The 27,995-nt window shown below is 34.4% G+C and overlaps 5 protein-coding genes, 1 non-coding gene and 1 pseudogene across 33 annotated transcripts; 3 read left to right on the top strand and 4 right to left on the bottom strand.

Annotated features, from left to right (window-relative positions):
• The first annotated feature begins 4,400 nt into the window (after positions 1–4,400).
• Positions 4,401–5,157, top strand: LOC104711823 (protein BIC1). The gene has a single exon (XR_015566088.1). It is a non-coding gene; the product is annotated as a protein BIC1 (transcript).
• Positions 5,158–6,200: 1,043 nt separating this feature from the next.
• Positions 6,201–8,054, top strand: LOC104711822 (cytochrome b-c1 complex subunit 9, mitochondrial). The gene is made up of 3 exons (XM_010428591.3): positions 6,201–6,779; positions 7,057–7,104; positions 7,807–8,054. The coding sequence occupies exons 1-3, from the start codon at positions 6,660–6,662 to the stop codon at positions 7,855–7,857; spliced, it is 219 nt and encodes a 72-aa protein (XP_010426893.1). The 5' UTR covers positions 6,201–6,659; the 3' UTR covers positions 7,858–8,054.
• Positions 8,055–11,286: 3,232 nt separating this feature from the next.
• On the top strand, positions 11,287–14,154 carry LOC104711821 (alpha carbonic anhydrase 1, chloroplastic). 2 transcript variants are annotated; one of them, XM_010428590.3, is made up of 6 exons: positions 11,287–11,578; positions 11,670–11,777; positions 11,944–12,265; positions 12,635–12,737; positions 12,841–13,023; positions 13,786–14,154. In XM_010428590.3, exons 2-6 carry the CDS (start codon positions 11,702–11,704, stop codon positions 13,951–13,953), a joined length of 852 nt encoding a protein of 283 aa, XP_010426892.2. In that variant the 5' UTR covers positions 11,287–11,578; positions 11,670–11,701; the 3' UTR covers positions 13,954–14,154. The 2 variants fall into 2 exon arrangements, with proteins under 2 accessions (XP_010426892.2, XP_010426891.2); XM_010428589.3 differs by having other exon boundaries at positions 11,412–11,578; positions 11,667–11,777.
• Positions 14,155–15,914: 1,760 nt separating this feature from the next.
• On the bottom strand, positions 15,915–17,511 carry LOC104711820 (uncharacterized). Its single transcript, XM_010428588.3, has one exon. It carries the CDS (start codon positions 17,178–17,180, stop codon positions 16,320–16,322), a length of 861 nt encoding a protein of 286 aa, XP_010426890.1. The 5' UTR covers positions 17,181–17,511; the 3' UTR covers positions 15,915–16,319.
• On the bottom strand, positions 16,707–19,668 carry LOC104715603 (F-box/FBD/LRR-repeat protein At3g52680-like). The gene is made up of 5 exons (XM_087465818.1): positions 19,649–19,668; positions 19,099–19,180; positions 18,120–19,040; positions 17,899–18,033; positions 16,707–17,791 (listed from the first exon to the last, which is right to left on the bottom strand). Exons 1-5 carry the CDS (start codon positions 19,666–19,668, stop codon positions 17,465–17,467), a joined length of 1,485 nt encoding a protein of 494 aa, XP_087321944.1. The 3' UTR covers positions 16,707–17,464.
• Positions 19,669–19,704: 36 nt separating this feature from the next.
• LOC104715602 (F-box/FBD/LRR-repeat protein At3g52680-like) lies at positions 19,705–21,258 on the bottom strand (annotated as a pseudogene).
• A 2,258-nt stretch (positions 21,259–23,516) lies between these two features.
• On the bottom strand, positions 23,517–27,952 carry LOC104711818 (F-box/FBD/LRR-repeat protein At3g52680-like). 27 transcript variants are annotated; one of them, XM_087465021.1, is made up of 7 exons: positions 27,481–27,919; positions 26,555–27,396; positions 26,276–26,380; positions 25,277–26,113; positions 24,264–25,158; positions 24,048–24,182; positions 23,517–23,945 (listed from the first exon to the last, which is right to left on the bottom strand). In XM_087465021.1, the coding sequence occupies exons 4-7, from the start codon at positions 25,285–25,287 to the stop codon at positions 23,613–23,615; spliced, it is 1,374 nt and encodes a 457-aa protein (XP_087321147.1). In that variant the 5' UTR covers positions 25,288–26,113; positions 26,276–26,380; positions 26,555–27,396; positions 27,481–27,919; the 3' UTR covers positions 23,517–23,612. The 27 variants fall into 27 exon arrangements, 1 of the variants encoding a protein (XP_087321147.1); XR_015566075.1 differs by lacking the exons at positions 23,517–23,945; positions 24,048–24,182; positions 24,264–25,158 and having other exon boundaries at positions 25,783–26,113; positions 26,555–26,721; positions 27,331–27,396; positions 27,481–27,952; XR_015566074.1 differs by lacking the exons at positions 23,517–23,945; positions 24,048–24,182; positions 24,264–25,158 and having other exon boundaries at positions 25,783–26,113; positions 26,555–26,716; positions 27,331–27,396; positions 27,481–27,916.
• Between the last annotated feature and the right edge of the window lie 43 nt (positions 27,953–27,995).

Here is a 27,995-nt window from a genome sequence, read left to right as displayed (position 1 = left end):
AGGATCCATGCTTTGTCCGTAAACAGAGGGGAATCATGATGGTGTTTCAGGTCTTCCCAAAGAGACTTCCTGTCTGCAGCAAGGTTCGCAGCGTAGATAAAAGAAACAAAAAATTCTTCTTGTCTGTCATCCAAGAGTACCGATACAGTGATCAGTTGAGAGGTTTTATAAATTGGGGTGACTCTCACATTGTTCCTCCACACCACCCAAATCCGGCCTAAACGGTGCTCTTCATAGTTAGAAAGTACAGACTAGTTTGCGAATACAGAACGCACAACTCTGTCCGCTCGATTCACCTTCACCTTTGTTTCCAGTAAACAACCAAAATCAAATTGCCTTTGAGCCAACCACTCTCGGACAACTCTATGCTTTTCGGTTTTGTTAAATCCACGGATATTCCAGAAAAAACCCGACATCAGAGAGGTTTTGAGGATTGACGAGTTTTCATCACTCCAGGAGGTTGAATTCTGGAGCTCTGTTGGACATCTTTTGACAGAAACTTGTGACCCTCCTTTGAAGCCCTTGGTAAAGATGGTCGCAGTGCACCCGTGAGAGCTTCAGCAGCGTTACCCACATTCTGCAACTGGGTACTGCACTGCTCACATATGGTCGTTAAACAAATGTTTTTAAATTGATCACTTTTCGACATGAATGTATGAATGTTTGATCAACTATAAACAGGGTAAATTTAGAAAATGTCAAAAGGAGCGGACCATATAGGTCAAAGTGTGGTCACATATTAACGTCTGCACCACATAAAATCCTTAGAGCCCCTTCACGATCGAGTCACGGCACAATCACAATATCCCATCTCAATAAATATGACATCTACAAAGACAAATTATATGTTATGATGATGAGGCTTATATGGTTTTTAATTGTTTAAATCAATCATATAGGTGCATGAATTTTACAAGAAGCGATATATGTAGTAACATATATCGTTATTAACTAAGTATTATCTCTCTTTTTTTTTGGGACCAATATACATAAATTTTGGAAAGAAATGATGATAAGGCATAAGTTAAGTGATATCGTTTGCACAGCTTGCAAACAAATTAGTCTTGGAAGATATGGTTAATAAACAAAACATTGATGTTATTATATCTGTGGTGGGCTTCTTTTGAAAGCTCAATGTTGTTAGCAATCTCGAGGAGGAGGTGGTCTTGAAATGGTTTTACAAGGCTTTTCATCATTCGTAGCTTCACTTCTAGGAGAACCTCCACATGGTGGGGAGGGATTTACGCATATCGCAGGCTCAGCTGCTTTTAACACACATTTAAAATTCTAATTAGAGATTTTAAAAAAAGAAAAAACAGTTAATAAGGGTATTCAAATGGTTGTAATAATAGGCACGAACTAATCAGTTTGTATCAACCACACCGTTTAATTTTCGGGAAAAATCAATTAATCGTCCCGTTTAACCAATTAAAACGTTACAAAAAAAAAAAAAGAAGAAGAAGAGACTAACCTTGGTGGACACGAACCTGAAAGGATAGACATAGCAAACACAGAAGAAGAAAAGTTTGTGTTGTTGTTTTCTTCATGATCATATATTGTTCTTCTCCCTCCCATGTCTACAAGTGGTGTACATGTATATATAAAAATTGAAGCATGACAAAATCAAACGTTGGGTGAATAGATAAATAAGAAGTCAAACTTTGACGACTTCTTTTGTTTGCTGTGAAAACGCGGTTTTCTACATCAACGATATGTAATGTAACATCTTCTCAATAAACAAAGATATGACTTAACTAAAATGAATTAGTCTACTTGTGATGCAAATTTTCGAGAAACTTATAAATTGTTACAAAAAGGTCCGGCTCAAACATTGATTAGATACGTTGATACGATGCAAAAAGAAAATACGTAAACATAGAACCCTTGGATTCTGTGCTCAAGCACCCCTAACACATGTGCTAAGCCGGCACTGGTTACAAACAAAGGTAATGAGATCTATGTGTATAATTATAAATACGATGGTATTACTTAAAATAAAGAAACAAGTCATTTTGATTTTGCGGATCACTCGGGTATACGTCTACGTACTTAGTTCAGAAAATATCGAAGCGAGAGGACCATATAAGATCTAGAGTGCAAAGTGTGGTTACATGTTAACGTCTGCACTAAATATATCCTTCGTCAATCTTCCAAACGAGTCACGACACACAATATATTCCATCTCAATAAATTCTACATCGTTAGTTATTGCTGGATCAAAGTGTAAAGAGTAAGAAATATATCAAATTATTCACATAATTACATTATTAACTTATTCAAGGAGAGGCCGTGGAAGTTCAACGTTGCTAGGCTGCTAGCAATCTCCAGGAGGGGGTGGTCTTGGAATGGGTTTGCAAGGCTTTTTATACGTATGTCCCGGATCTTCACTTCCTCCCTTAGGAGAATCTCCACATGGTGGGGAGGGTCTTACGCATATCTCATGTCTACCTTTTAACACAAATAAGTTTATTTAACCTCATAATTAGAGATTAAGAAAAAGAATAATAAAAAAAACAGTTACTTGAGAGTTTACACGGACCCATTGTAAACTAGACCATTCTATTTTTGTGATTTAACCGTCCCGTCAAATGCAACCATTCAAAACGTTCCTAAAATTTATTGTGGAATAAGATGAGACTGACCTTCGTGGACACGAGCCTGAAATGATAGACATAGAAATATATGAAGCAAGCATAGAAGAAGAAAAGCTTGTGTTGTTGTTTTCTTCATTTTCGTTGTTCTTCTATCTCCCGAGTCGACCAGAGTGGTGTACATATATAAAAATTGAAGCAGACAAAATCAAACGTATAGTGGATAAAACAAAAGAAAATGTTATTTAAACTTTGACGACTTTTTGTTTGCTGTGAAAACGCGGTTTGGTACATCAGCTATGTAACATCTTCTGAATAAACAAATAAAAGACTTGGCTAATACTAAATTTTATGAACCTAGCTGGGTAATTTGATGCAAGACTTTTGTAGGTTCCGATATATATATATATATATATATATATATTGTAGGCTGAACGTTTCACTGTTTGTCGTTGACGTATGTGTTACAAATTAGACCCAAGTCATATAAAAAAAAATGATTTAATTTCGACAAATTCAGGGATCAGAGAGACTTTCCACATTCGATTGAGCAAAGAGAATTTGCGCAAGATATTATCTCTAAAGTCCCTTTTCATAACAGCTCAGAAGACTTTCTCTTCTACACATTTGATTTTGTGCATCACGAAAGTTTACGTCTTCTATGTACTTGCATTTCAGAAAATATCGAAACGAGAGGACCATATGAAATCAAACTTCAAAATTATGGTTAAATGTTAACGTCTGCACTAAACGAGTCACGACACATAATATATAGTCCATCTCAATAAATTCTACATCTACATCAGACAGTCATGTATATATATATGGACACACATATATCTCATTTGATGGTACGTATATGCTCTCTGTAGAAAGATACATTAAATTTCTTGTATTTACTATTTAGTTTCTTGTTGGATCAAAGTGTAAAAAGAGTAAGCAAAATCTCAAATATTGATCAACACATAATTTACATGAACATATTCAATGAGAGGCCAAGAAAATATGTATCGAAGACACAAATGAATTCCGTATAAATGACACGTGAGAAAGCTCTTGTAAATTGTAACATCTATATGTCAATCATTATGTAAATATTTGAAAAAAAATAATATTTAATTTTTGTAGCCGATTTTGTTTTTTCTCGCCATTTTGTTATCGATTAAACGTTCGGAAACCAATTTCTTCTAAGTTTTTTTTTTTTTTAGAATATATATTTTGCAGATTTCATTATCAGGATCAGTTAATTTCGATGTATCCCCACCTAAACATATTTCATCGGAATAAATCCTAAATCAACATCAGCCTCATGATCCTCCCAAGAAAAATCTAAACGCTTTGAATGCTTTCTTATATTCACATAACTAATGAATATTCACGAAATACTAGCCCCAAAAAATATTTCAACATATTAAGAGTTGAAAACCTGAATCTCTTTACATATTTTCATTTTGAATGTTAACCAAAGATTCTTTAAAATCTGTTGACAAATATTTTTAAATTTCATGAAACACTATTTTGTCCAAAATACTTTCTTCTCTCTTAAATCTCTCCTTAAGGATCCACTAATTGAGAGTTTTACTCTGAACTGATAAATAATATAACACCATATGTGAAGCCTTAACCACTTGCACAAAAATAAACACTTAAGAGGAATGTCTAATCAATAGTTTAATTTCTATATTTTGATGATTTATTTATTTTATTAAGGCTCCAAAAATTAAGGGCCAAAGCAATCCAATCTACAAAAAAAGACACGTAAAGTTGTCACTTACCATACAAATAAAACAAAAGCGAAAAAGAGAAAATTCACCAAACAATACAACTTACGTCGACGTGTAACACAACCTCCCACCCGATTTTCTCATTTCCTTACAAAACCCACCAAAAAATACATATTATCAACACCGAATCGCTCAACACACAAACAAAAAACACACATCTCTCTTCATCTTTTTGTTTCCTCCAAGAATCTGAATCTGTGCTTTACTATTTGTGTATAACCATGACAAACATCGATGATACGACGTCTTCTCCAATGGCCCACCCGATCAGTCCATCTTCTCAGCCTGATCTTCCCGAACAAACCAAACAAGATCCGCCAAGTTCCTCCGACGAAGCAGCTTCTTCTGTTTCCGACAAGAAAGATCTAGCTTCGGCTGAAGAGAAGAAACCGAAACAGAATCAAGAAGAAGAGAGACTGGACAGTGGGAGAGAGAGGTTAAAGAAACACCGGAAAGAGATCGCCGGTAGGGTTTGGATACCAGAGATATGGGGACAAGAAGAGCTTCTTAAGGATTGGATCGACTGTTCAACGTTCGACACCTGTCTAGTCCCTGCTGGAATCTCTTCTGCACGTGCTGCTCTTGTAGAGGAAGCTAGGCGAGCTGCTACAGCTTCTCGTGGGTTACAACGATTAGACAGTCGTTGCTTGATCTTACGCTGAATCTTTTATATATTAAAGTATATATACAGAAAATGTGGTTCTTGTACTTCAATAATAAGACACTATTGATATATTGTTGATCTAAACGTTTTACGTTACAATTTTAGAGAACATTGCAAATTTCTTTTGAGTGATATATTAGTGATCTAGACTTTTACTCATAATGATAATTTTAGAGGACATTGCAAGTTGCGTTGAGTGTGTTTCTTTGCATATTCTGACATTTTTATTATACTGTTACTGTATATCCGTGATTCGATCGTTTAGATTGTCACATTTACAATACAACTATAGCTGACTATCCACTGATCCAGGGAATAGATATCACGTCGGTTTCATAAAAGGCAAAAGGTATAAGGTTTTTTTTTTTCAAAAAGTTTAGAAGAAAAAAAAAGCAATATTTATCCTTCGTTTCGTTTTCGTCTTAAAAATTTTCTGTTTTGTAATTCTAGTTGGTTCTTTTGCATAAACTTAGTTTCAGGAAAATTCTTGTTTCTCTCCAACTTTGTCTTCAGGAACTGTTTCTTTGTCCATCGGCTTTTGTTTGGACTTTAGACTTCGGAGATGCATTATCTTCCAACAGTTTAAGTTGTATTTCATAATGTATGTTTCCAAGTTTTATCAATCAATAATATCAGATGACCAAAAACTTTTTTTATATTAAAATATAATTCAGTAAATAAAATTCTGGTATAACAAAAAAAATATTTTGTATATATGTTTCTATATCTATATGCATATATTCATGAATCTTAAGAGAATATATCTCTATATTTTCAAATTCCAGAAATTAATTTTGATATGTTTTGTCCTACATTTTAGAAGAGGTTGGTTCTCTATTGTTGGATTATACTCTTTGCTTTGCTTGGTGACTAAGGCCTCTGTTCAAACCTTGATAAGAACTTAATTTGGATAAGCATTTTCTTTAAAAGTTCAATTTCTGAATGTGACATTTGCCCATTTCCCAAATGTTTGTTTTCCATATGCATGTGCCGAAACATATACCCAATCATGTTCTTAACTTCTGATAAGTCCAATTCAAAACTTACCTTTAATTAAAAGAAAAAAAAAAAAACTTATCTTTTATATATATTAGCCTATCTTTGCGTCATAAGCTAAGGCACATGTGAGTCTGTGAGTACACAAGTGGTCAAGAAAGATTCAAGTACAATATAACATCCTTCATAAGAAGAAATAAATCTTGTTCAGTTATTTAGGTATCATGGAACGAACTTATTTAGTTATCAGTTATCACACACTACATGTGCGTCTTGCGTAGTGAGAATGTGCTGCTTTCTTAATGTGATAATCACTCTTATGTGCAAGTCTTCATTAATCCAGATACCCAATAACAACATTTGAATACAGATAAGTTTGTTTACAAGATAATATAATTTATCATCAGACTAAATGGGCTATTGGGCCAAATAATTGAGGCCCATAAGGTTTTTTTCCAGATACGAATGAGTCAAACAAAAAAGAGAATCATTTCTGATTCGTTGCGGAAGTCTCATCGTCTTTACGCTCTCTCGCCATTGTTGTTTGTAGATCGCTTTCTTCCTAACCCTAAAATACGTAAGAGAGAGATCTCAGGTGCCTGAAAAAAAACAAACGAGTCAACCATGGAGTACGCTGCTCGGAGAAATCAGAAAGGCGCTTTCGAGAGCTTTTACAAGCTTATCATGCGCCGTAACTCCGTCTACGTCACTTTCATCATCGCCGGCGCATTTTTTGGCGAACGGGTGAGAGATCAGAGCCTTTTTCATTGTTTTGTATCTTATCAGCTTTCGTATCTTCCCGGATCTGTTTTGTGTTTATGGTTTGATTGGATACGAATTGCTATTGGATTTAGATTAATCGATCTACAATAGAGAGCTGGAGATTATAGTTTTTTGTGCAATTCTGAGAGAAATTGGTGTCAACACTTTTAGATTTTGGGGTTTTCATAACCAGATAAAGGAGTTTTGAGTCTCAGTTTGTGTAATTTTGATGTTCACAAGGGTTCATGTGTTCTTGCAGGCTGTGGATTACGGTGTTCATAAGCTGTGGGAACGCAACAACGTTGGGGTATGTTATCTATGTTTGATTTTTGAATCGACGTCTTTGGGTGTTGATATGTTGTGATTGCTGAATCCTGTTTATGCAATCCAATGCCTGAATCCTGTTGTCAGTTGCTTTGGATACTCTGCATCTGAACTTTGACTGTAATATACCTTACATTGAAAATGACTTTCTTATAGGGTTATAGAAATCAATCAGTTTTTCCCAATATGTTCGATGTTCTTGCTGTTGTTAATGCTTGTGGTCTTTTGAATTAGAGTTTAGATGGTGTTTGTTTCTCCATTCTCTGTACTGCCCATTTTGATATAGAAATGGTCACAATTCTGCTTAAACATTCTTATGTTATTAGTCGCAGGACATGATTTTGCTAAGCTTAAACGCCAAAGTTTTCATATTACACCTTAACATTGTTAATTTCTCATGGTAACATAAACAGTAAACACAAATGCAAATGTAAAGAACGAATCGTGGCCCTAATCTTCCCCTATCTCTGCTAGCTGTTTAGTTCGACTAATTAATAGTTGAATACTTGTTGTAGAGTAATTAATGAGCTAATTTTGAATCTGTTATTGATTCTTGGTTCGCCTGTTTTAGCTTATGTTTTTGAATTTAGATAATTCACCTGGTATGTTTTGTGCTGGCTTCATGCTTTTTTTTCTGTCTCAGTATATCTACTACTCATAACATGATATTCTTGTCATGTTGCAGAAACGGTACGAAGACATCTCTGTGTTGGGTCAAAGGCCAGTAGAAGAATGAGATTTACTCCTTTTTGAATCTCTCAGACCAAAAGCAAGAAATGGAAATTTCCATGTTGTTTTGCACTCCAAGTCTCTCTTTTCTTTGTTGAATAAATATAAAATCATTGGAATGATTCATACTTCAACCTAAAAGCTATTTGGTTCTGATTAAATTGAATTTTTTTGCATTGTGGAATATGATAAACATTATCTTGAGTCGTCGTTTGGCATTACCAAATCGTTGTCCTTAATTAAAGCAAACTCCACTTAAATTTCCCATTCATGAAAGTTCCATTCTTCACCTTTGGTTACTTGAAGCGTCACTTTTAATGTGACAGTCCATATTCTGAGGTCTGATTTTTAGAAAATGTAATCATGGAGGAGAGGGGTCAAATTCATTTTCACTGATTGTAAGAGTTCTTTGAAGAATAACCAGAGAAGTCACTGTCGATAGAAGAATCGTGTTCATGATTTTAAGTGGGAATTAAACAGACAAAACCACATTGGTTCAGTTTTGTGCACGAGAGAGAGCTTGAAGACTTCCACTAAGACTAAGCTGTGGGGCAAAATGTTAAAGATTAGATTTTGACGATCTTTTTATGGTAAATCACACAATTTGCACCACTACTTTCGAAGGCCATGCATGTGTGATATAGCGAAGATCAAATCGTGCAAACCAATCATATCATTCAAATAAGTTTTAGAAGAAGAAAAAAAGGATCGTTATGGGCAAACCAAGTGGAACTATCCATCCATAGATCCGAATAATGCGTTTTGTTTTGTTGCGAGAAGAGATTTAAAGATCGGAGTTGGTGCAAATGCGATGTTTTTGTGGTCGGAGTAATGGACAAATGAATATTCCGAAGGCATTTTTGTCTTGATACCGTTATGTTATGCCCTACCTGATCATCACATCACATGTTTCACTTTTTCTTTTACATTTTCAGAGAAATTTCCTTTTTCATTTATATTTGTTTGTGCTAATATTTTATATATAGTTATAAACTTAATAATAATGAAATGGGAACAGTGAAAAATTCTCTCGATAAGACGAAGTGGGGAGAAAGAAAAATGGGAGGTGGGTTTTGTTGGGGCAGGCACCATCTGTGGATTATACGAAAAGGTATCACACCCCGAAAGGATAAGACAATTATTTGTTTCGCTAAAGTTTTGATATCGACAATGTTGTATGTAATATTTTGAAGCAGAAAATTATTTAGTCTAAAGCTTTACAAAAGAAAAGAAAAACATTTAAAAACTTTCGTTGGTTATCTTCGCATCAGATTCATGAAATAAAACATTTGAAAGTATCATTTCTTTCAAAAGATTTAACAAAAAGAAAAATATGTAGTTTATAATCACTTTTTTCTTGCATTTCATTATGTCTATTCACCACTATATATAACAAAAATTCATGACTCAAGTTTATAGTCAATTATTTGACATGCCTTCTACATCTAATATTACTTCTTTGATGGACGTTAGCGTGTTCTCTAGGCTCTCACCTCTTTACCATAGTTTAGCACTTTTGCTATTTTGTTTCCTCCAAAACAGATTTTGACAAACATCCTTGAACACATATAGCATATTAACATATGAGATACTAGATTATGACTGGTGGTATACCGTATGACAAGTTTTTTTAAAATTTATTAATATATATTTTAATATTAATTTTATTAATATATTATTTTATTAATTTTAGTGAATTAGTATATAATCAGCGGTATATCGTAAATTTTTTTTTTAATACAATTTTATTAAATCAATTTGATTCGATTTATTTTATATTGATGTTGTTAACCCATATTAAAGTATCAAATTAATTATATATTTTTTTATTATTATTGATTTAAATCGTCTCGTCATATATATAATTCGTCTGTATTATTTTAAAAATTTAATATTATTAAATATTCATAATCTTAAATTTTTTATTAAGTTTAAATATATCAGTAATGATGATGTATGTTGACCAAATCTTCATCTCTTTATGAAAATTTAGGAAGCTCGTTCTTCTAACATCGAAGTGAACAAGGCTGGTTCGGCTTCGTCAATGAAGAACAAGGTACAATTGATACATATGTTCATTCGATTTTTCTTTAAAATCATGATGATAGAGTTCGTTTGAACCAAATCTTTGTCTGGTTATGAAAATTTTCTGATCATCATCATCGATTTACATCAATCTCTGTATAGTCATCAGTTTGATTCTCCGATTTTGAAAATCTTGCATCATCGTAATCGGCTAATCCGATTATTATCTCATCATCATCAGTTTGATTCTCCAAGTTTACTATATATGTATGTTGAACTCACACTTCTTATATAAATTGAGTAATACATGTCCATTTAAAAAAATTCAAATCACAATATATGCATAAAGAAATACATTTTTATTTTATGTATCATATGATGATTCACATTAATTAAAAATTAAATTCAAACAAAGATGATAGAAAAAAAATCTAGAATAAATATTCTAAATATTTATATTAATTGTAAAATATTATATATACGGATATTTAAAATACTTTAGTTGTGTTTGGTTACAAGAATAATAGAGAAAGTTAACTAAAGTTGTTTGGATATGAATTTAAACAATTAATGGCATTCAAGTCTAATAGTTTTCAAAACACTCTACAAAAATACTATTATAGATATATTAAATTAGATAATGATGTGTTAAATTGAATAATAATGTATTTGAATCTAAAAGAGAATTTAATAGAAACAAATTGTACACATGTCAAGCTCACATGTCACACATGGCAAGTTCTGTTGAAGTGTTTTCAGAATGTTTTCTACATTACTATATAATATATAAGATATAGTTTTACTACATTTGTTTTGGTCAACACTTGTAACCAAATTGACCCACTTATGTACATATAAGATAACATTGAACCCAAAAAGTTGACTACATATTTCGAATATAGTATCTTATAAAATACACAACATAGTTAATATAATTATTTTACTGTTGACCAAATAAAACTTATTAGTAATTTATGCATATCCCCTATATATTAATAGAAAAACATTCTTGAAAAAAATGACGATGTGTCGTCGCCAGATAGCTCTAAGCATATTTTAGCAAATAATCTTCATTAACTATACTAATTACATCTATGCTACTATAGATTTAAATCAAAATTTATTACATAAATTAAAACTATTTGTAGCCATTTAATTTGAAACTATATTACTATTCTCTAAAAAGCAACATATTATTTTTTAAAAAATTGATAATTATTCATATTTTATGAAAATAAAGTTTATACAAAATTTTTCACCAGATTAAAATTCTTTTCTACATTCAAAAATTTCACAGGTGAAATGTATTTTTAGACAAAATAGTCACAAATTTGAATAATAATAAAAATTAGTAAATTAGTTACATATTTTATTTTATATAAACGATTCTTATATCTCAAATAATAATTTTACTCATAATAATTTTATTTGAATCGAATTATCCGATGTATGTGCGGTTTGTTTACCTAGTATAATGTGATTCACCAATCCTAAGTTATGCTTTTTCTTTTAGAGCATATATAACCACAGAAATTCGCTTGGATAGCATATGATTTTAGGTAATCTCTTTCAACTTTTTATATTTCTTCTTTATTGGTTTTTTTTTCTTTTGAGAAAAAAAAACTAATGTCAGAAGAGAGTGCTATAAATCCAGTCTTGTCAGCCATGCAGTAATCTTATAAACCACAATAAAATCTCCACAGGTTTAGAAAACAAACTCATTACTTAGTTTACAGTTTTGGAAACATTAATCTATTTTTTAAAATTGAAATATTTTTCTCCTTTTTTTAGCAGATTTATTCAACAAAACTGGAATTAAACACAAGATGAAGAACAAGACGATGATGATTACGATCTCCTACTTCGCCATGGCCCTCCTCTGCATTGCCCCTTCAGATGCTCGTAATGCTATTGCCCTTTGTTTTTTTTTTATCTCCATCGGCATCCATATATATTATATACTATATACATTCAAGTAATTACATATACTGATATACATATATAAGAGGATGCACATGTGATTTTTGTTTAACACTAAATAAATTGGTTTGGTAATTATAATGTGCAGAGACACAAGGAGTAGGTTTTGGATATAGAGGCAAAAACGGACCAAATCAATGGGGACACCTAAACCCTCACTTCACCAAATGCGCGGTCGGTAAATTGCAATCTCCGATTGATATCCAAAAGAGACAAATATTTTATAACCGTAAATTGGAATCGCTACACCGAGATTACTTCATCACAAACGCAACGCTAGTTGACCACGTCTGTAATGTTGCGATGGTCTTCGCGGAAGGAGCAGGAGATGTGATCATAGAAAATAAGAACTATACCTTAGTGCAAATGCATTGGCACACTCCTTCTGAACATCATCTTCATGGAGTCCAGTAAGTCCCTATTCTTTTTTCATTGAACTCTTTATTACGGTAAAATAAAAGAAAAAATAATCGAGTTTGGAATAAATGCCAATTTTTTATCAAAAATTTTTTTTTTGACAATTTGTTGTTACTCAATATTTGAGAAAAAAATCCAAAACTATTCGTATTTCCATATAGTCACAAAGCCCATTGGCAAGTGATTTCAGGGATACTATTTCCATGTGTCTGGTTTGTGAAGCCCATAGTCATAGAGTCACAAAACCCATTTGCAAGTGGTTTTGAGTTATATATAATTTTAATTGAAATTCCTTTTTTCTTTTAAGAAATATAAAAGTGTTCATAATAATAATTAACTAAAATAAAACAAAAATGACTTAGATATGCAGCTGAGCTGCACATGGTACACCAAGCAAAAGATGGAAGCTTTGCTGTGGTGGCAAGTCTCTTCAAAATCGGCGCTGAAGAGCCTTTCCTCTCTCAGGTACTTTTATGAGGGCTAATATATACACAACAGTTCATTAATGTGACTATATTGACTTAATTTGACTAGCTATTGTTTTTTTTCAATATGAAAATATGATTAGATGAAGGGTAGATTGGTGAAGCTAAAGGAAGAGAGAAGCAAAGGGAACCAAACAGCTCAAGTGGAAGTAGGAAAAATAGACACAAGACATATCGAACGTAAGACACGAAAGTTCTACAGATACGTTGGTTCACTCACTACTCCCCCTTGCTCCGAGAACGTTATTTGGACCATCCTTGGCAAGGTAAATATTTTTTACTGTTAGGGGAGGTTTTAAAGCATTTTTTATTTTATTTTGTGTGTTGCTAAAGTTTTGGTAGTTCAGTGGTTGAGTCGATTTCACAAGTTTTCACCATTCTATTTAAAATTTTAATAATTCAGTAGAAGATCTTACTAGTTTAGTAAGAAAAAAAAAAGTTACTGGTTTTTTAAACACTTAATTTTACTACATATATGAATTTTGGTGTGAATGATCTGGTGTTTCAGTAAATTTATAAACTAAAATTACTTTTGTACTGATTTTAAAATTTTAGGAAGTAGGATATAGAAATTTGTGATGATGCTAGAATTCTAAATGCATGGTTACTCTGTTGTTATGGAGGATAAAAAACATATGAGAATCCTCTACTACTTTTTAATTATTAGAACTTCACTTTTATTTAGGCTTATTAATATATCAAGAACTTGAGACCATAGTGTACGTAACAATATTTAAAGTTTCAAACTTCAACCCAAATTTAATAGACTATTCAACCAATGTGAGTGTCTTTTGGGCTCCACAACCCCTGCTTTTAAGCTAAAAACCCCATTATGTCAAACTTGTTATTCACGTTTGAATGAAACAACAGAGAGAAGTCAATATACGATTGATAGATAGTAACACCCAGCTAGCTACTAGTTTCAATGTTTCATGTTTATTTGACATTTTTGTATGGAAACGGTCCAAACTAATGTGATATCGTGATTTATGAATATTGCCGTGTGTTTAATAAACTAATAAATGCAGGTGAGGTCAATGTCAAAGGAGCAAGTAGAACTACTCAAATCTCCATTGGATACTTCTTTCAAGAACAATTCGAGACCTTGTCAACCCCTCAACGGCCGGAGAGTGGAGATGTTCCACGAGCTTGTCGACGCAAAAGAAACCGGCAATAAGAAGAAGAAACCCAATTAAATTAGTTTTACATTATCTATCGGTTTGTTTAGAACCCTAACTAGATTCGTAAAATTAGCAATATTTTAAATAGTAATCATATGTGGTACTTGTGTTCTTGTTTGCTACTTTTTCGATTTCCAAATTTATAATGTTGTGATATGAGATATGTGCTTACGTTGAAACAACGTGAATCAAACTAATAATACTATGTCGGAATAATTAATTTGGATCCACGTTTGAATATTATCGATAACAACGGCTACATTAATATCCCACTAACCCAGTGCCGGCGCTGACCCAGTGCAGGAGGTGCTTTGCACCATGTCTCCTGAATTTTTAATTTTTTTCTTTAAGGTTTTAGGCCTTATATTTTAGATATTTTGTATTAGGGTCATAAAGTTTGAAACATTGCAACTATAACCTTAGTTTTGGAGAAAAAAATAAAAATTTGGCACCAGGTCCCAAAAAAAGTTGAGCCGGCCCTGCACTAACCCAAAGGCAAGACGCAAGAACAAGTGTTAAACATGAACGTAAGCGATAAGTTGGAAAATTTGTTGGAAAATTTGTCTTAGTGGTTGGTTTTTGCTATTATATATCATTATTGATTGTATAACATCAACTGAATTTGAAAAGAATCATAGATAGATCAATTTTGGACTTAAAATCTACAAGGCATAAATGATTAATTGACTCCAAGCTAAATTGGGCATTAACTAGGTCATATTTGTGGCTATCAATTCTACAGCAACATCTAATGCGTCTCTAAATTTTCAAAAAATATCTGGAATAGACGTAAATAGATTTAATAAAGGTATATATATATGGAAGAAATTTACAAGTATTAGTTTATGTTAGAAAAAAAAAAAAGTAGTACTATATAAATTGTTGGAACTTGGATGATTGAAGGAGAGAACAAGAAAAATCTAAACATGGGGGTTTGTTTGTTTCTGTGTTGGTTAGAAATAATTGTGGCAAGGAAAGAAAAAAGAGAACTAGTGTGTGACAACTTAATTGTCATTGTCTTTCCTGCCAACTCCAAACAAACAATAATTCTCGTAACTAAATAAAATACTAAAAGTATACTATATAATATCAAAACTTTTTTTTTTTTTTTTTTGCAGCAAAACTCATGGACCTCTTTCTCTCTTTTTGCAGCAAAGACTACGTATTCACCCTAAACCTTATTGCTAGGTCAAAAAGCCCTTTAGAAGAGAATTATTCTTACCTAATTCATACTCACAATACTGATTTAGTCTTCCTATACATGTACTATTAGTTGTTTAGTTATGACACTTTTGTTCAGCGATTAGTGCCCCATGATGTTTGTCGTACTATATCTATTTATAATCTTTAGCTAGAAACACAATACTAGTATAATCTTCAGAACATGTACGTACTATGTTTTAAATCAAAGTACTATAGCTGAAAACATTTGCTAAAGTTCTAATCTGAAAAATCTACATATTCATATTAATGATTATTAACACACGACAAGGTTCTTCAGAAAATGAACAAAAACTTACAAGTCTGAATTCTTATGTTCCTTTTTACGAAGGCCACATCATGGATGGCCAATAATGAAATGCCAAATTCGAAGGACTGACTTTTCCAAATTGTTCCTATTCGTTAATAATGTTATAAAAAAACCAAAGATGGCTAAGAATAATGACCTGTCTTTTCTTGAAAATGAAAGAACTACTCATATACTAGTATATATAAATGACACTAGCTACGGATCATATTAAGTTCGCCACGACCTGAACAAGTCAAAAGAAATTAAAGTGTTCATGGTTCCCACTATTCACTTTCAATGTTCTATCATTCTTAAATTGTTTTCAAGATTCTAACACTATTTCAATTGCCTTAATTAAAACTTAAACTGCGACAACAAAAATCAACGGTATCAAAAAATACGAAAGTGACATTAAAGGAACAAAAATAAATTTAAAAGAGAAGTAAAATCTTCCTTAAAGAGACTGTTCACAAAGTATCATTGTAATTATTCCACTCTAACAAAAGGCACATATACAAAACCTATGTAAGTAATAACAAAAAACTAAATTGCAAAATCAAAATAGTACTTAAGAAAAAAAAACACCAATAAGATAATAACAAAACGGTGAAAAGTAGTTGAAACGCAATCTTTTTTTAACGCAAAAAAAAAAAAAAAGCGTCCGCGTTTTAAGCTCTCACAATATATGTGCCGTGTTCCTAACTCCGTTAAAAAGTTAAAACCACTCGCCACGTCATCACCGCCAACGACTTTGCAAAAAATATACACACACGCTCCTGGACCCCACGTGGCCAACCAAACCCAATCACGATCCTTTGTTTTGTTTTTCCAAAGCTGGGCCCCGCCAATCCCCCACCGTAAACGCCGCACGTCACGCCACGTCAACCAACAAATCCGGTCTTCTCCCCGAAGTAAACCGTGTCATCCCACCTAAACCAGGTAACACCGGTTCATCACCGCCACAGTCTAATGATCTCCTCGAACCGGTACTGTTCCTCGTCGGTGAACTTTCTTCCGGCGGAAGCCTTCCTCTGATATCCGTCGATCTCCTAGCTGAAACCCTCGCCGGAGTGGGTACGACGGCATCTTTACGCGGCGCGTGAGCTTCCCTCGCAGCGGTAGATACGTCTTTGCAACCGCCACCGGTTCTGAAGATAGCTCTGAAGCTAGTGAAAAACCCGGGTTTCTTAACCCGAACCGGTTTATCTTTAAATGAACCGGATTTTTGTCTCTGAATCCGTCGGCTACGGTCGCGTTTAGATCTCACCCTTCCGATGCAAGAAACCTTAGGGGAGGAAGGCTCCGATAACGAAGGATCCGATTTCAACCTCGACCCGATCCGTTTCGGGATCATCAGAGTCCTGGCGATTCTGCAGTTCCTCCGCTTCTTCGCTTCGTTGAAACAAGTCTTCTGTGGTTTCGGTAATCTGATGATCGACGCCTTTGATTTGAGCGAGACTCGTTGCGAGTTCGAATTAGGGTTCGGATTCTGATTCGGAGTAGGTGAGTTCCGTTTTTGTGATTCTTTGCGTTCGAAGAAGGCGTTGTCGTTAAGCCACTCGAGCTGTTCTTCTTTTGACAAAGAGTAAGATTCCGGTGGGAAATCGATTGATACGGGTCGGATCTTCGGGTCATGAGTTGAGTCTTCGTTGTTGTTGTCGTCGGCGAGAGTCTCGCATGAGATTTTCCGGTCCGAGCCACCGGCGCATACTGAAGAAACGACTTGTGGCATTGAATCGATGATGAGCCTTTAGCTAAAAGACTTTGTTAGAGAAAGAGACAAGCTTTGAGAGGTAGGTTCAGGGGAAGAGAAGGTTCATAGATACGAACTTAGGTATGCTGATACAAGAGAATAAGATCCATATATATCCATATATATATATATTTGCTGATTTATCTGATTTTATATTTATTTTATTTTATTTATATTTCAGTTGACTTTTTATTTAATTTTCTTAACTAAAAAGATATTACTAGTAATTAATTAGTAGAGACTTGTAAAATAAATTTATATGATTATATTGATTCATCGTCAAATACAAGTTGACAAGAATTTGAAGCTTTCTTCACTCTGCTCAACTCGTTGAGGAGCAACTTGCGTCTTTCTTCAATCTTGTTGAGCTCTTTCGATTCAATGGGTATAGTAGTGAAAAAGGTTGCCTTCTTTAAGAGTCTTGCGTTCTTTAGAATGTATGTAGCCACTTCTTTCTCTTCTTCTCTTTCCCAACCGTATCTTATCCACACAAATGTCTCGAGGCAAGAAGACAAACATTCAGGAACGTACTTTGGCTCATTCCATTTCCCGCTAATAACCACATCATCTTTGCTAGCATCCTTATCATGCTGGTGAGACAAACACAAGGCAAAATGTGTATTAATATCAGACCTTCATATTTAAAACCCCAAAAGAGAGAAAGACAACCATCAGATCGTAATGATATATATCTTACATCAATGAGTTTGAGGACTTGTAGTTTAGGAGAGCTATCGAGCATGATCGTAAGCAGATTCCACCACTCTGCTTCACGTGTATACATCTCTAGATATACCAGCTGATAAAAGATAGCTCCAGTAGGACACTTAATCTATTATGCATAAAGATGATCATGTTATATTATGAAAGCTACAGAAACAAACACAAAGTTAAATTGCAAGCATAGTTGTTTGTTACCTCTAAAGGTGATAAGTCCAAGGAAAGACGTTTGGCTGACTTAAGAGATCCCAAAATATTCTCATTAACGATATAAGAAACGTTACTAATAGTTGCCTTGACTAACACTGGCGCATTCTCAATCAGACAACTCTCACCATGACTAAACCCTTTCATTTCCAAGTACTCCAAACAAGGAGCGTTTATCATAGTCTTTCGTCCCCCAATTTGACCGTGAATCCATAGTCTCTTTAAAGATGGCGCTTCAATAAGCAAAGTCAGCACAACCTTACAAGTACCTCCTTGTATGAGCAAATCTTCAAGATTAGGACAGCCAGATATAAGGTTACGGATTGATTCACCGTCTTTGTAGCTCACATGATAAAGGTGCAAAGTTCTGAGAGACTTCATACAAACTCGAGAAGGAACATCAACAAGAACCGAATACTTGAGTTGCAAGGTCTCAAGTGTATCAGAGAAAAGTACACTAGTTGGAAATCTGAATGAACTTTTAAATAAAAAAAGATCGAGCACCAACTTACGCACATGGCGTACAACCGCAATTCCAACCCATACTCCAACATTTATAACACATCTAGTTTCTTCAGTCTTATCAGTAACTCTGAGACGCAAACTCTCCAAAACCGGAGCTTTGTGTGAAAGCAAAAACTTGCCAACATTCTCTAAAAGTTTCGCTATATCCTCCTGATAATTGTCAGAATCAAACTCTAGTTTTGGTACCAACTTCCAAAGAGACCGCCATCGTTTAGACAAAACACTAGTGGTTATAACAGTTTTTGGTGGAAGTAAAGACAATATCTGTAGAAGCAACTCCTCAGGTAACTCACTGATCCTGTCTTTACCCATAACAACTCGAATTCTCAAACTTTCACAAACAAAAACCAAAAGAAGACAAAAAAAATTTAGAATTAGGGTTTTGAGCTAGCTTGCAGTTAAAGAAACAATATATAAGGGTTTATGTCGAAACAGAGAAATATACCAGCTTTCGATTGCCGTTGATAGAGAAGAGACGACAATTTTGTAGTATGGCAGAATCTTCCCAGTGTCTAAGACTCTCCAAACTGTCCAAACCCAAACGCAGTGTAGTAATGCTCAAGAGACTCAATTACCGCTCGAATCTGGCTTACACTTTGTGACTGATTCGTTATCAGATCGGCGATTCGAGGGTTGACAACAATTTGCCCAATGCATACCAATTTGAAAGATATTATTAAACTATGATGTTTTAGGGGTTGCTAAATGATTAATTCCATCCTACGGTTTCTGTCTAACCTAAAAAAGAAAACAAATATTCACAGTATATATTTTTTTATTTTATTTTTGGGTGCTTTTTCCAATTTGTTCAATAAATATATTCGGTCGTATATTATTATTTTCCAATTTCCGCAAGTAGTATATAAAAATTATAGTGACATTGTTTTTCTGCTGAAAACACCACCAGAAATATAAATCACAAAATTTTGATATCAATTAATGCCAAACAATAATAACAAGAATAGAAGTATAAGTAATTCTTACACCGCATAAACCCATTAGAGACTCTTCTCATGTTTCATTACTTAAAAGAGTTAAAAGACATATAAGATTATTCAAACACAAGGTGGCATGAATCTGAAGCCTTGACCACACCATTCATCTCGTTGAGCATTTCAAGCTTCTCTTCGGGTTCAATGGGTCTTGTGGAGAAAGTTGCCTTCTTCAACCATCGTGCGTTCTTTAGAATGTATGTAGCCACCTCTTTCTCTTCTTTACTTCTCCAATCATATCTTGTCCACACAAATGTCTCAAGGTATGACGATAAACATATAGGAACACGCTTTGGCTTCTTCCATTTTCTGATAGCCACACCAACTTTACCAACATCTTGATTTTTCTAATGAGACAAACATGCGGCAAAGGGGAATGCAATGTATATTACTTAGACATTCAAATATATCTAGCCGCAAGTACTAATAATGAAAATAACTTACATCAATGAGCTTGAGGACTTGTAGTTTAGGAGAGCTCTGGAGCATGATACTAAGTAGATTCCACCACTGCACTTTACGTGTACTAATACACCAGCTGATGAAAAATAACTCCGGCGGGAGAGTCAATCTATGCATAATTAAACATCATATTATTAAAGCTTCATAAACAACAAAGTTAAATGGCAAGCATAGTTATAGTTGTTACCCCCGAAGGTGATAAGTCCAATGAAAGACGCTTGGCTGACTTGAGAGATCCCAAAATCTTCTTATTGACTATCGTAGAAATGTTCCTAATATTTGCCTCAACTAGCTCTGGCGCATCCTCAATCAGACAACGCTCATAACCACTTAACCTTTCAATTTGCAAGTATTTCAAAGAAGGAGCGTTTATCACATAACCCCCCTTCCGTACACGAGTGCAATCATTAATTGATAGTCTCTTCAAAGATGGCACCACAATAACAAAGTTCTTAACACAATTAGGGTAACCTCGATGAATGAGCAAATCTTCAAGATTTGGGCAGCCGGATAAAAGGTTAAAAACAGATTCATCGTCTTTGTACGTCACAGAGTCAAGGTGAAGAGTTCTAAGAGACTTCATAGAAACCGGAGAAGGAAGATCTATATGAATCGGAGGATTCTTGAGTTTCAAGGTCTCAAGTGTATCACAGAAAAACAAGCAACTCGGAAACTGGATTGAAATGGATAAGGAAATCGAGACTTGGAGTACGAACTCACGCACATTGCGTGCAAATGCAATCCCAGCCCATAGTCCAACATCTATATCATCACATAAATCTGTGACTGTGAGATGCAAACTCTCTAGAACTGGAGCTTTATGTAAAAGCAATGACCTGCCAACATTCTCTGCAGTTCTCAGATTCTTAGAGTTGAACTTGAGTTTCGGTACCAACTTCCAAAGGGACCTCCATCGTTTAGACAAAACACTCGTGGTTATAACAGTTTTTGTTGGAAGTAAAGACAGTATTTTTAGAAGCAACCCTTCAGGCAACTCATTGATCCTGTCTTTACCCATAACAACTCGATTTCTCAAACTTTCACCAACAAAACCAAAAAGAAGACAAAGATAAAGAATTAGGGTTTATAGCTAGCTTGCAGTTAAAGAAACCATATTTGCAACGAAACAGAAAAACATACCATCGTTTCATTGTCGTTGATAGAGTGAATTATATAAGAGACAACAATTTAATAGATTAGCAAAGCCTCTTTGAGATTATGCCTTCCCAGTGCTGCTATCGAATCAATAACGCTCCAAACACAAACACAGTCTACCTAGCAATACTATTCACGAGACCCAACCCCCGCTCTAATCTGGCTTCAGCTGATCTTTTATCAGATCAGCGATTCGAGAGAGGACAACAGTTTTCCCAGTGCAAAAAGATGAAAAATATTTTCTTTGATTATTTGGGAAAAATTAGTTTTAGGGGTTACTTTTTTTTTTTTGGAGGAACAAATATTGCATCCTATAGGTTAGGAAAACGATTATTGTTCATATTCTATTTTATGAATCTTTTCCATTTTGGTCCGATATACACATTCAACAATATCTAATCTGAATAATACTCCCTCCTGTTTCATAATACAGATGTTGATGTTTTAGAGATTTTTTTTTGTTTCATAATATAAGATGTTTTCAAATTTTTAAGTAACTTTTAGATTACTATTATATTTTTTTATTATTTATTTTATGCAGTATTGTTTATGATTGTTTGAATTTTTTTAAAAATGATTATTTCTTAATATGCGTGCTTTCACACAAAACATCTTATATTTTGAAACGGACGGAGTATATACTTCATACAATCTAACGAAGGATCCGATTTCAATTTTGACCTGATCCGTTTCAGGATCATCAGAGTCCTAGCGGGGTTTTATTTAATTTATAGTATTTAGTTGACTTTTTATTTAATTTCTTAATTAAAAATATTACTAGTAATTAGTAGAATTTATTAAGGTGAGAGAATTGTTTTACAGGATGATGCTAAATAATTGAATTTATATGATTATTGATTCACCATCAAATACAAGATGACAAGAATTTGAAGCTTTCAGTCTCTAGTCAACTCGTTGAGCATCTTACGTCGTTTTTAAGCTTGTTTGAGCTCTTTCGATTCAATGGTTCTTGTGGAGAAAGTTGCCTCTTACTTCAACAGTCTTGCCTTCTTTAGAATGTATGTAGCTACTTCTTTCTCTTCTTCTCTTTCCCAACAATTATTCAGGTTAATTCCATTTTCACCAACATCTTGATTATGTTGATGAGACCAACACAAGAAAAATGAGGCATCCAGAGGATACATGCATGATAGATTGTAAACAAAACCCGTCATCGACAAAATGAGGTTGTTTTCATCTTAGTCTTAATTAGTGTCACATTTGTCTCTGTTAGTTTATAAATTTGCTTACAATCTATCATGCATGTATCCTCTGGATGCCTCATCTCTGTTCCCTTTCATTTTCAGTCTTTTCATTCCGTTTGTCACAAGTCTCAGGGTAGGAAAAGGAGAACAGGTCATGCTTATGATTACTTTTATTTCATTTGATATGAAGAAATTATTCAACTGAAATGAAGATTTGATATTTGGATTTTATCCCAGTCCACAGGCGGTGTTAAGTTTATTTTGATGATATGCTTAGCTGTTTATTATAATTCCTATGTTCAGAGCCAATGATCCAATAGTGAGATGCAGCAAGATGTTGGATAATATATTCGAGAATGATTTGGTTGCTTATATTGATTTGTGTCACTTTATGATTCACTTGAAATCAATTGGTTTCACAGTTCAAAACGAAGCTTCAAGAGTGAAGACTGATTGAAGGAGAAGAACAAGGATTCAGATTTGCAGAGTAGCACAAGGCATCAACAATTCAACAACATGTGTATGTATCTATCAAACACTTTAGTTACTACAGAAGGTTAAAGGTCTAATATATAGGAAAGATGAAGACTCTGGTATAGACAGAGAGGCTCTTAGATTGTGACTTAAGTTTAGGTACTTAAGTAGTCCCACGTGCGAAGGTCGTTAGGCGGTTCGGTGTTCTGCACCCACTCTGTTTTGAAACAGAGGACAGGAGCTAGCTAGGTTTTTCGTGCGATCTGATCCCTAACGTTCTCTGTGTGCGCGACTTGAGAGAGAGAGATTTACGAGCGATGTTGTCGAACACTTGTTCTCAGAGCTCAGTTCTTCCTATAGTTCTGATCGTTTTCTCTTGTTATATCTAATACTAACTGAATAATATGCATTAAATCTCGTCCTTAAAACCCAAGATAATGATGTATAAGATTCATAATTTTCATCTCCCAACGGCCAGACAAAGCACCATACTTGGAAATTGGACTCCAAAACCGAATATAAACCTTGTTACACCAAATAAAACTAGCTAGCCTATAGTGAAAGTTCTACTATGTGACAAGAAGATTCAAATATATATATATACGCTCATTCCAATTCAAGCACAAGGTGACATGAATTTGAAGCCCAGACTATAAAAAAATATAGTAAATTTATATGATTATTGATTCACCGTCAAATACAAGGTGACAAGAATTTGAAGCTTTAACTCTGCTCAACTCGTTGAGGAGCAACTTGCGTCTTTCTTCAAGCTTGTTGAGCTCTTCAGATTCAATGGGTCTAGTTGAAAAGGTTGCCTTCTTTAAGAGTTCTGCGTTCTTTAATATGTATGTAGCTACTTCTTTCTCTTCTTCTCTTTCCAAACCGTATCTTATCCACACAAATGTCTCGAGGCAAGAAGACAAACATTCAGGAACGTACTTTGGCTCATTCCATTTCCCGCTAGTAACCACATCATCTTTATAACTAGCATCATCCTTATCATGCTGATGAGACAAACACAAGTAACAATTAATGTATATTACTATCAAAAGAGAGAAAGATACACCATCAGATATATATATCTAGCCGAGTACTAATGACCTTACATCAATGAGCTTGAGGACTTGTAGTTTAGGAGAGATGTCGAGCATGAACATAAGTAGATTCCACCACTCCGCTTCACGTGTATACATCTCTAGATATACCAGCTGATAAAAGATAGCTCCGGTAGGGCACTTAATCTGTATGCATAAAGATCATATTATATAATGGAAGCTACACAAACAAACACAAGTTAAATTGCAAGCATAGTTGTTTGTTACCTCCAAAGGTAATAAGTCCAAGGAAAGACGTTTGGCTGACTTGAGAGATCCCAAAATCTTCTCATTACCGATGTAAGAAACGTTACTAATAGTTGCCTTGACTAACACTGGCGCATTCTCAATCAGACAACACTCACAATGATTAAACCTTCTAATTTTCAAGTATTCCAAAGAAGGAGCGTTTATCACATAGCCACCAGCCTCTTTTTGTCCACCAATTTTACGGTGAATGGATAGTCTCTTACGGTGAATGGATAGTCTCTTTAAAGATGGCGCTGCAATAACCAAAGTCAGCACCTTACAACGGGTAGCTCGATGTATGAGCAGATCTTCAAGATTAGGACAGCCAGATATAAGGTTACGAACAGATTCATTGTCTTTAAAACCCACAGAAACAAGGTGCAGAGTTCTCAGGGACTTCATACAAACTGTAGAAGGAACATCTGCAAGAACCGAACACTTGAGTTTCAAGGTCTCAAGTGTATCACAGGAAAACACACTACTTGGAAATCTGACTGAATAGTTAAGTAAAAAAAGATCGAGCACCAACTCACGCACATGGCGTACAATCGCAATTCCAACCCAAACTCCAACATCTATACTACATCTAGTTTCTTTATTCTTATCAATAACTTTGATATGCAAACTCTCCAAAACCGGAGGTTTGTGTGAAAGCAAAAACCTGCCAACATTCTCTGAGAATTTCGCTATATCCTCCTGATTGTCAGATTCAAACTTGAGTTTCGGCACCAGCTTCCAAAGAGACCGCCATCGTTTAGACAAAACACTCGTGGTTATAACAGTTTTTGTTGGAGGTAAAGACAATATCTGTAGAAGCAACTCTTCAGGCAACTCAGTAATCCTGTCTTTACCCATAACAACTCGAATTCTCAAACTTTCACCAACAAAATCCAAAAGAAGACAAATTTTAAGAATTAGGGCTTTAGAATTAGAGCTTGCTTGTAGATAAAGAAACTATATAGGACGATTTGTGTCGAAACAGAGAAACATACCATCTTTTCATTGTCGTTGATAGTGTGAAGAGACGACAATTTAGTTCATTATCAAAGCCTCTTTCAGATTTATGCCTTCCCAGTTCGCTGCTGTCGAGTTACCGCTGCAATCAGTCTGGCTAGAATCTGGCTTTAAGCTAGATATTTTGATTACACTTCGTGATTGATTTCTTATCAGATCGGTGATTCGAGAGAGGACCAGTTTGCCCAATGCAAAAACGACGAAAATAAAAATAAATTAGGAATAGAATTAGTTTTAGGGGTTGCAGATATTATCAGCAGTTTCTTTTTTTTTTTTTTTCTTTTAATAGGAAAATACATTGCATCCTATAAAGCTATCTAGAGGAAAACAAATGTTCATATTCTGTTTTGCGATTCTTTTCCATTTTGGTAATATATTTTATTTTCCAGTTTACGTAGTAATATAGTGACATTTATTTACATTAAAAGAAAATTGTTTTTCTTCTGAAAAACACTATGATATAATATGGGGTAAGTTCAAACGCTGATGTAATAGTTTTGTAATGTTATTATGTCGATATTCTCGTCCAGATAAATCACAAGATTTTGATATCAATGTCAAATACTAATAACAAGTATCTCAATCTAATACGTACTGCTAAAAGCTAGCTATAATGGAATTTTCATTTCTTATGTCACATTGAAACAGGAAGATGAAAAAAAAAAATAACGTAAAAGAGGATGCATGACTTGGGGACATAGGGAAGTATTCTCCAGGCGACAAGTTTAAGGTACTCTGCACATCAAACCTCGTCTCTTCATTCTCTCCATACCAACGGTGTCAGGAGGTATAACGGGTAGGGAGGAACTGGAGAACTGAAAATATACAAAAGACAACATCATAAAACATCCCAGAAATTTAATGATCATCAAATAGTGATACACGCTGGACTTAAAAGGGAGAGAATCCCAGCACTATCAGGTTTAAACATTGGTATTACTTTCTACACGAACATGGACAAAAGCAGAAGAAGTTACCTTATTGAATAAGGTAACTGAGCAAACGAAAAGAGAGAGAGAGGAACTGAGCAAGCATCAAGTCGCCAAGCTGATTACAGTGCATTGTCATTCCCCAATAAGTTACTGAAAGCGTATCATTGCGGAATTCGCTTTACCATTCCCAAGATGGCAAGATAATAAACAATCAAAGACAGAGGCGGGCATAACCAAGCAAGAAACTAGAGAAGAAGAAAAAGGATCATAGCAATAGCATGAAGCAAACAAGTTTCCACCAACGACCAGTGGAGGCTCGCTTACCCCATATATTTTGGGTTCTTCTCAAAGATATTGTTTGTTTGTCAGCCCCTCAGAAAACCCATGACTCAAAAAAGTCACCCTATCAAGAAGACAAGGTAGGTAAATTTGGCTACAATAGCAGGAGCTGTTAGTTCTACTTTGTTGTGCAAAAGCCACCAGCCCCTGCACTAGAGAGAAGACAATCCAATCATAGACTGATCAAACATTCAATACATATATTGCTTCCCAAGTATAACTCTTTACATGCCAAGAAGATACTGTCAATAAGAAAAACTTCAAGTATGTCCTGTTTGTGTTCAAGCTCACAGTTACAAGCGTCACTGCTAACCTAAAAAATGAAGCCCAATCCTTGTCCAACAAAAGTAGTCCAATGTATATAACTAACTAGGATTTATAAAGAACTATTGCAAGACTAAAACAAGATACAGAGATGCTCAGAATTCCAAGAAGCAGGAGTCGTAAGATAATCGAAATGTCTGAATAGAAATATTGGTAAAGAATCATAGACTGACTCAAGGAACCATCCTGCATCATCATAAACACTGGAGATAGCATAATTAAATTCTGCTACTCTGATATGTACATAAAGCAAACTGAAAAGCAATGATGCTGCCCGGGATTAGAAATAGAAGAAAGAAAAAAATAGAATTGATACTTGAGATCGATGCTCATAGATAGAGGATTCAGCTGTATTCCGAACCAATTATCACAACGAAGCAAACAAGACATAGAAAATGAAATGAGTTTGATCTACAAAATACTGATGATATACATACCAATTCCAGTACCGGTCATGTATAAGATAACCGAAGAACTGTGCCCAGTAACATATGTCATCTCACCTGAGAACATTCAGAGAAGGTTACACACTGACACTAGTACTACACCACCAAAACTAAGAGACACAAATGTGAACGAAGACTAACCTTAATTAGGATTTAATCTTGTTACCAAACACAGAGAAAAAATAAAATAAAAAAAAAGTAGCAGAGAGTTAGACCTAAAATTAACAAAACGAATTGAAATAAAGTTTAGACTAAAATCAAAATCAAATTAACCATTGAAACTGATAAAACGACGCCGTGAATTACATTTTCCCGGGAAGAATTTCACCGGAAACGGCCAAACAAACGAAGAAAAAACAAGCACATAGACCTAATTCGCGGAACACAGGATACGAATTTTTTAACAAAACTGATCAAATTCGGAATTCCCAAAAATCACAAAAGAACAAATGCGAGACCGGATCCAAAAAAATTAGAAGAAGAACGAGCGCCCGAGCCGACCCGAGAGAGGATCCGTATTCCCGTTTCAACAAAAAAAAAAATACAAAAAAAAGAAAAATATATGTAAATAAAGTAAGCCTTGGACTGGGAGGAAGAAGAATTTAGCAAACATTACAACAACAATCGTAACCGCCCATCTCTATATCTACACGACA

Source organism: Camelina sativa, chromosome 9 (assembly GCF_030686135.1).
Source record: "Camelina sativa cultivar CO46 ecotype springtype chromosome 9, ASM3068613v1".
Taxonomy (NCBI): domain Eukaryota; kingdom Viridiplantae; phylum Streptophyta; class Magnoliopsida; order Brassicales; family Brassicaceae; genus Camelina; species Camelina sativa.
Note: the sequence above shows the minus strand (reverse complement) of the source record. Positions and strands in the feature narration are given on the sequence as shown.

What these genes read in the sequence shown, in the direction of transcription:
- LOC104711822 (XM_010428591.3), top strand. Translation starts at nt 6,660, where the DNA reads ATGGAGTACGCTGCTCGGAGAAATCAGAAAGGCGCTTTCGAGAGCTTT. An exon ending in GCGCATTTTTTGGCGAACGG is followed by an intron (nt 6,780 to 7,056) that starts GTGAGAGATCAG and finishes GTGTTCTTGCAG; the next exon opens with GCTGTGGATTACGGTGTTCA. An exon ending in GGGAACGCAACAACGTTGGG is followed by an intron (nt 7,105 to 7,806) that starts GTATGTTATCTA and finishes GTCATGTTGCAG; the next exon opens with AAACGGTACGAAGACATCTC.
- LOC104711821 (XM_010428590.3), top strand. Translation starts at nt 11,702, where the DNA reads ATGAAGAACAAGACGATGATGATTACGATCTCCTACTTCGCCATGGCC. An exon ending in CATTGCCCCTTCAGATGCTC is followed by an intron (nt 11,778 to 11,943) that starts GTAATGCTATTG and finishes TATAATGTGCAG; the next exon opens with AGACACAAGGAGTAGGTTTT. An exon ending in AAGAGCCTTTCCTCTCTCAG is followed by an intron (nt 12,738 to 12,840) that starts GTACTTTTATGA and finishes AAATATGATTAG; the next exon opens with ATGAAGGGTAGATTGGTGAA.
- LOC104711820 (XM_010428588.3), bottom strand. Translation starts at nt 17,180, where the DNA reads ATGCCACAAGTCGTTTCTTCAGTATGCGCCGGTGGCTCGGACCGGAAA.
- LOC104715603 (XM_087465818.1), bottom strand. Translation starts at nt 19,668, where the DNA reads ATGAGAAGAGTCTCTAATGG. An exon ending in TGGACTTATCACCTTTAGAG is followed by an intron (nt 18,034 to 18,119) that starts GTAACAAACAAC and finishes TATGCATAATAG; the next exon opens with ATTAAGTGTCCTACTGGAGC. An exon ending in AAGTCCTCAAACTCATTGAT is followed by an intron (nt 17,792 to 17,898) that starts GTAAGATATATA and finishes TTGTCTCACCAG; the next exon opens with CATGATAAGGATGCTAGCAA.
- LOC104711818 (XM_087465021.1), bottom strand. An exon ending in TGGACTTATTACCTTTGGAG is followed by an intron (nt 24,183 to 24,263) that starts GTAACAAACAAC and finishes TTATGCATACAG; the next exon opens with ATTAAGTGCCCTACCGGAGC. An exon ending in AAGTCCTCAAGCTCATTGAT is followed by an intron (nt 23,946 to 24,047) that starts GTAAGGTCATTA and finishes TTGTCTCATCAG; the next exon opens with CATGATAAGGATGATGCTAG.